This window comes from Octodon degus, unplaced genomic scaffold (assembly GCF_000260255.1).
Source record: "Octodon degus isolate 3935 unplaced genomic scaffold, OctDeg1.0 scaffold00358, whole genome shotgun sequence".
NCBI lineage: Eukaryota > Metazoa > Chordata > Mammalia > Rodentia > Octodontidae > Octodon > Octodon degus.
The window spans coordinates 203,056-210,881 of record NW_004524934.1 but is presented as its reverse complement, the minus strand read 5'-3'; the positions used below and the strand labels follow the sequence as shown (position 1 = coordinate 210,881).

Here is a 7,826-nt window from a genome sequence, read left to right as displayed (position 1 = left end):
AAAGTATATTGACATACTGAGATTTTACTATTTATGTCTGATCTTTTTCAAAAGTAAGGCACTTTATATACATTAAATACGTTAAATGCTTAAATTTTATCAAAGACTAGATTTAAAAAAGTCAATATACTGATGATAGGAGAAGAAAGTTAAATTTTAAGTCATAAATAAAATGAATCCAAAAAAATAAATAAATAAAGTAATTCTGGAGAAGTAAAAAATAAAATAAAATTAATCCAGTAAATTTCACAATACTTATTTGAAGGAATTTTGAATGTTACCAACACAAAGAAATGATATATGCTGGAGGTTGCAGGTATACCAATAACCCTGATCTGATCCTTCTAGTACATACATGACTGAAGTATCACAATGTACTCTATGTAAAGTTACTATGTATTAAGACTAAAAATATATTATAAAAACATTACTTGGGCCCAGGGAGATAGCTCAGTAGAATAAGCACTTCCCTGGCAAGCGCAGGGTCTGGAGTTCAATCTCCAGTACCGCAAGAAAAAATTAAAAAACAAAAACACGCTGTAATCCTGGCATTGAAAGAGCCTGAAGCATGAAGATCACAAGTTTAAATACCCCCTTGTAGAGCAACTTGGTGAGACTATTTAAAAGCAAAAACAGTCTGGGAAGTAGCTCAGTGTAAAGTGAACTTGGGCTCATCAATCCTCAACATCCCTTCCAAAAAGGATAAAATTCCTAAAAGAAACTTTCTAAAACCATAAAATAAGGCTTATTCTTAAGATACAGACAGAGAACAAGAAGGATAAGATAAGGAGAAGGAGAAAGAGAAGCAGGAGGAGGAGGAAGAAGAGGAGGAGGAGGAGGAGGACGGGGAAGAGGAGGAGGAGAACAGCAGCAACAGCAGCAGCAAGAGTTTCAGGTAAGAAAATATGGAGCTCTGAAAATATTACTTACAAGCAAGAAGTCTGTAACTATATAGCACTATAGTTAGGAATAAATCTTTAAATAATACTGACCTAGTTATTGATATGAATACAAAATATAACATCCCAATACTTTTGACTCAATATTTTACTGAAAGAAATATTGAATAACTTTTGTGATCAATATATTAAAAAAGCATTATGCAGTGACACTCGGGATTTTTTAATTGCTATTATCCACAATAGAATACATAAATTGAGAAACTAACTGCATAGTCTTTCCTCCCCTCTTCTTTTCCTCTCCTCTATTTCTCCCCACCCCCATCATTTGTAACCTGTGCTAAACTCAAACTTGTGATTCTTTTGCCTCCATATTTCTAGTGCTAGGATTACAGATTTGTGCCACCATACCTAGGTTAGTTTTCTCGTTTTAAATGTGGAGATATTAGACCACTTTACTTCACAGATTACTTTAAGGACTCTGCAATTATATATGTGATGTACCTGGAATAATGCTTTGAGCATAGCAAGAAATTTATGCTTATTATTTTCATGATTGTGCTGAGTTCAGTGATAGAAAAGAACATGATGAAGCATTATTTTAAAACCCAGTATACTTAGAAGTTAAGCAGTAACAGACTGAGGACAAAATGCACAACATAGAAGTACAAGCAGAGTTCATGGATCAGAAGGGAAAAAGAGTGAGAATACAATTTACTGGTAAACATTTTCAGTAACTTTTTTTCTTCATTTTCTCCATGATCTATTGTATAAATATATTTCCGTCTGAATAGTTAAATAAAACTTTGAATACATATATACTTATTAAGGAATATTGATGGAAGTTGGATAAAATGAATATTTATGGAAGCATTTATCATTAGCTGATTTTGTAATTGAATTCTACAGCTCAAGTCTCTCTGACATTTACATTTGGGTTTGGCAAAATCCAGAAACTCCACAATGAGAAACCACACAGCAATTACAACCTTCATACTTCTGGGACTCACAGAAGACCCTCAGCTGCAGGTCTTTCTCTTTATTTTTCTATTTGTTACATACATGTTGAGTGTAACTGGCAATCTGATCATCATGACTCTCACTGTAACAGATCCTCACCTTAAAACTCCTATGTATTTTTTCCTCCAAAATTTCTCTTTCTTGGAAATCTCATTTACAACTGCCTGTATTCCAAAATACTTATACAGTATTTCAACTGGAGACAGAACAATTACCTATGATGCATGTGCTACCCAACTATTTTTTACAGATCTCTTTGGGGTAACAGAATTTTTTCTTTTGGCTACCATGTCATATGATCGTTATGTGGCCATCTGCAAACCTTTGCATTATATGACAATAATGAACAGCAAAGTTTGCAGAACATTGATTATCTCTTGTTGGGTGGCAGCAAGTATGATTATTCTCCCACCACTTAGCTTAGGATTTCATCTGGAATTCTGTGATTCTAATGAAATTGATCATTTTGGCTGTGATGCAAATCCTATTCTGAAAATATCATGCACAGATACATGGTTAATTGAACAGATGGTTATAGTTAGCGCTGTATTGACTTTCATCATAACTCTAATATGTGTAGTTCTTTCCTACATATATATCATAAGGACAATTCTGAAATTCCCTTCTGCTCAACAAAGGAAAAAAGCTTTTTCTACATGTTCTTCACACATGATTGTGGTTTCCATCACCTATGGTAGCTGCATCTTCATCTACATCAAACCATCTGCAAAAGAAGAGCTAACCATTAATAAAGGTGTGTCAGTGCTTATTTCTTCCATATCACCTATGCTGAACCCTTTCATATACACTCTGAGGAATAAGCAAGTTAAACAAGCCTTTCATGATTTACTCAAGAAAATTGCATTTGTCTTAAAGATGTAAAGTGTACATAAGTTAGTACATGAATTCAAAGAATACATCTGCTTCACATATTTCAGAAAACCAATAACTAACTTTACAATTTCCCAGTCTATTATAATAATTTGACCTCAGATTGAGTAAATGTATTTTCATTAATGTAATTGCTGATAGACTAATGATTGAATAATGATAATAGATCAAAAGTATCATTTTAATCCTTTGGTCAATTTTTTTTCATTTTTTATTATTTTTATTCATTTTAATGAGAAAATGAAATAACAATGAAACAGTTTCAAAATAGGTTAGTAGGACAGTTGCAATAATTAATACATTGCATATTGTTGTCCTCATAGTGGTTATTCAGAGGACAAGATGCAGACATAATATCTCGTCTAAACAATATTAGTACAAACCTTTCTTATCATTGAACTAAGAGAAAGTAGCTGTATATCTATCCTATTTTGTATATACATAGATTTTTTCACTACAAAATAGTCTTTTATTTATATCCACCTTTTTTGTTTTATTTTGTCAGAGATGGGTGTTCCATTGCTGTTAGAGAAGCTATATTAAGAGAAGTCTTTAAAGGACTTTTTCATACTTGATGTTAGTTCAAATATTGCAGGTACTTGAATTCAGCAAAATAACCCAATATAGTCCAATAGTCCATATTAAAAGTGTGTTATCATCAGAACTGGCAATTGTCAGAAGTTGGACTTGAGCCTTTTACAGTTCAGAATATTAATATGGTTTTATTTTTTGTACCTCATGGTTATACTTTCCTGCTGGATAGTTAAGACCACCCTTCTTCAAAATTTATCCTTATTAAATTACTATTCTTTCCAAATGATTTTCCCAGATAACTTCATAATATAAATTTGAAGTCATTATTTTTCTATCATGTATAAGAAGTCATTTGCAACACAAGGATTTCATCTGCTATTAAAATAACATGACATTTTTAACTAACGAAATTTCAAATACCTATGTAAATGAAAAAACTTGAAGAAAAAAGTACCAATAATATACAAGTAAAATAACTCCCAGGTTAAAGCTAATATTAAAGTGTTAATACATAACTATATAGATTCTATGAAACCACTTACTATAAATGTCATAAAACCACATATTAAATCTAAGAACATTATCTTTAACTGTAGGCTATGATGCACAATTTCAATACAGCAATAGAATTATAAATTATGTCTGTGATAAATATTTCATGAACACATGTGTACAAACTTTTTATTTTGTCTAATGCGAAGAAGTAGCTAACAAAGTGAAAGTGTCACTTTCATAAAATTAGTTCAAAAATATTAAAATGAATATTTATCAAAAGTATAAATATAACCAGGAACTTGGATTGTCCAAGTAATCCTGCAAGGAAGGAGCAAAGTGGGCCCAAGACAGAAGCCATGGGAAATAATGCCATTTCAAATGCCATAGAGGAAGAGCCACATAAGCCCTTTGGAGTGGACAATTTGCCACTGATTGCCTCATGTGGAACTATAGGACTGAATGTTTCCCTTTCTGGATTTTGAACTTGCTTTGGTTTAATACCTTTGTAGCCCTCTGTAGATAACTTTTGGAATGCAAATTTTTACCTTGTGCCATTGAATGTTGGAAGTGTTTAACTTTCTTTTCATTTCTACAAGTGCTCAGAGCTTAGAGTTTGACTTAGATCTCAGAGGAGATTTGGACTTGACTTTTCAGCAATACTGAAACTTAGAACTTTGGCAACTCTTAGAGATGCGCTAAATGCCTTTTGATTACTTTGTTGAATTCATACACCTACAGTAGTCTGTAATAGTAGTGGGTTATTCGCAGGTCTAGCAATGTCAGAGTTGTTGACTTCGGCCTTTACAGCTCAGCATATTAATATGGCTTTACTTTTTATACCTTGTTTTTATATTTTCTCTTGGATAGTTACGACTAAGATAAAGCAAGATATATATAACAAAAATGTAATTTTTGTATCTGACAAGGACAGAAAATACCCTCAGGATTTACCCTGAAGCTCTGTACAGAAGTTTGTAGATCTTTTGTCAGTGTCATCCATGTGGATGAATCATTGCTATTGCTTGACCAACTTGCTCTCTGTGAAAGCATGAGAGAATGTTTTCTCTCCAGGTGACTATCCTTAGGCACACACTACATTGTCAGTCACTTTCTTCTGTGGCCCCATAATCTCCTTAAACAGAAAATTTAGGACACCACTGAGTTACAGGATATTACAGGACTGGTTCTCTTATGTCCTAAGTCCTTACTGACCTTGAGGGACTAGGGTGAAAATGCTGACTATCCTTGTAGCCCTTCTTTTTCTCTACTTTTTTGGTCTCCAAACTTACATCTTTAATGCTCCAGCAGAGAATCTTATTGATATTATTTACCTAAAACATAGGTGATAGAGATTAACATCACTTTCTGTCTGAATATCAAATGCCTTAGACATAATATGGAAGAGGTATTTCCCATCAATCATTGATATCCTTAATTTATATCGTTATACAATGTGAAAAAAATTAAAAATAATAATTAAAAAACAGAAATAACAAATTACAGATGTTTACACAGAAATTTGGAAATCTAACCATATACAATATGGTTATATTGCATATAACCATATATAATATATAGCAGGACAGTCCTATGATACTTTTTCTTATCACTTATTTTCATTTATTACCTGTTTTTACTGCTTTTTTGTAAACAAACATTTAATTTAGAAAGAGTATAGCAGTAATTGATATAATATGATTAGAAACAGTACACTTTTAGAAGATCAAAATGACAGGCATTCCAAGCATGGCCCTGGTATTACACATTGCAAACTTCAGTGCAGTTACTTAGGTTACATGTATCAGTATATATAGTTAGTCAGTGTGAGAATCCTACCAATTAACTGCTGGTTTCTAAAACCTGATGGAGATGCTCAGGATCGTTGACTTAACTAACTTGTGCATGGTTTTGCCCTTGTCATGTTTCCTAGCTTTTCTCCTTGCTCTCTCTTCATTATTTAATCCTTAAGTTTTTGCTTTCCATTCATTTGTGTTATACTTTTCAATTTTTATTTCTTCTTTTGAGTTCTTACACTAGGGAGACTATATAATATTTATACATGTGGGTGTGATTTATTTCACATATGAGTATATCTTCAAGTGACATCCACTTAAATATAAAGGTTTCCAGTTTATCATGCTTTATAGCTGAGTAATACTCCATTGTATAAAAAATACCACATCTTTTTCATCCATTCCTCAGGTGATGGGCATCTTGGTTGTTTCCAGGACTTGGCTATCATAAATTGTACTGCTATAAACATAGTTTCACATATATCACTATGATATGATGTTTTCAGTACTTTGGGTAAAATTCCCAGTAAGGGGATAGCTGCATTGAATGGGATGTCCAGTCTTAGTTTTTCAAAGTCTCCACACAGATTTCCATAATGGTTGCACCAGTCTACATTCCCAGCAACACTGAAGAAGGGTTCCTTTTTCCCCATAGCCTCTCCAGCATTTCTTGTTGGTTGATTTCTTTATGATAGCCATTCTTTATGGGGTGAGATGGTATCTCAGTGTTGTTTTAATTTTCATTTCATGGATGGCTAGTGATGAGGAGCACTTTTTTTTCATGTATTTATTACCTTCTAGAGTTCCTTCTTCTGAGAACTGGATGTTCATCTCAAATGCCCATTTCTAGATTGGGTCTTTAAATTTTGGGTCCCTAATGTTTTTTAGTTCTTTATAAATTCTAGTGAGAAGACCTTGTCTGAGTGACTAATAGTTAAGATTTTTTCCAAATTTGTGAGTTGTGTTTTCACTCTGTAATTTCTTTTCACGTGCAAAATTTCTCAATAACAAGAGGTCAAAGTTGCTAATTCTTTCAAGTTTACCAGCGTAGCTTGGTGTTTTCATGAACTGTTTCTCTACCCTTATATCTTCAAGAGTTCCTCCTACTTTCTCTTCCAGGAAATGTAGTATTTCTCTTTTAATGTTTAGATCTTTAATTCATTTTGACATTATTTAGGGCATGATGATAGACCACACTTCTCAAAGGAAGAAATTACAGAAGCAAATAAATATTTGAAAAAATACTCCACATCACTAGCCATCCATGAAATGAAAATTAAAACAACACTGAGATACCATGTCACCCCAGAAAGAATGACTATCATAAAGATATCAACCAACAAGAAATGCTGGAGAGGCTGTGGGGAAAAAGGAACCTTTCTTCATTGTTGCTGGGAATGTAGACTGGTGCAACCATTATGGAAATTAGTGTGAAGACTCTTTAAAAAACTAAGACTGGACATCACATTCAGTGCAGTTTTCCCCTTACTGTGAATTTTCCCCAAAGAACTGAAAACATCGTATCATAGTGATATATGTGCAACTATATTTATAGCAATACAATTTGTGATAGCTAAATCCTGGAAACAACCAAGATGCCCATCACCTGAGGAATGGATGAAAAAGATGTGGTATTTTTATACAATGGAGTATTACTCAGCTATAAAGTATGATAAACTGGGAGCCTTTATACTTAAGTGGGTGCCACTTGAATATATACTCGTAAGTGAAATAAATCACACCCACATATGTAAATATCATATAGTCTCCCTAGTGTAAGAACTCAAAAGAAGAAATAAAAATACACTAGTATAACACAATTAACAGGAAGGTGAGAACTTAAGGATTAAATAATGAAGAGAGAGCAAGGAGAAAAGCTAGGAAACATGACACAGGCAAAGCCATGCCTTTATATGCCCAAGACTATTAAGGCAGTGATCTTGAGAATATCCAGCAGATTTTTGAAACTAGTAGTTAGATGGTAGGATTCTCACACTGATACCTGTGAGCTAAGCAACTGCACTGAAGGTGGAAATATGTAATAGGAGGGCCATGCTTGGAATGCCTGTCATTCTGGTCTTCTAACTATGTACTATTTGTCATGGCATACTCATTACTGCCATACTTTTTCTCAAGTAAATGTTTGTTTAAAAACAAAAAAGGTAATAAATGAAAACAAGAGACAAGAAAAAAT

General features: G+C 33.1%; 1 protein-coding gene across 1 annotated transcript; it reads left to right on the top strand.

Moving 5' to 3' along the window:
• The first annotated feature begins 1,811 nt into the window (after window positions 1-1,811).
• LOC101585446 (olfactory receptor 6C68) lies at window positions 1,812-2,809 on the top strand. The gene has a single exon (XM_004648168.1). It carries the CDS (start codon window positions 1,863-1,865, stop codon window positions 2,799-2,801), a length of 939 nt encoding a protein of 312 aa, XP_004648225.1. The 5' UTR covers window positions 1,812-1,862; the 3' UTR covers window positions 2,802-2,809.
• Window positions 2,810-7,826: the final 5,017 nt, after the last annotated feature.

Excerpts from the sequence above, each read along its gene's own strand:
- LOC101585446 (XM_004648168.1), top strand. The coding sequence starts at position 1,863 with ATGAGAAACCACACAGCAATTACAACCTTCATACTTCTGGGACTCACA.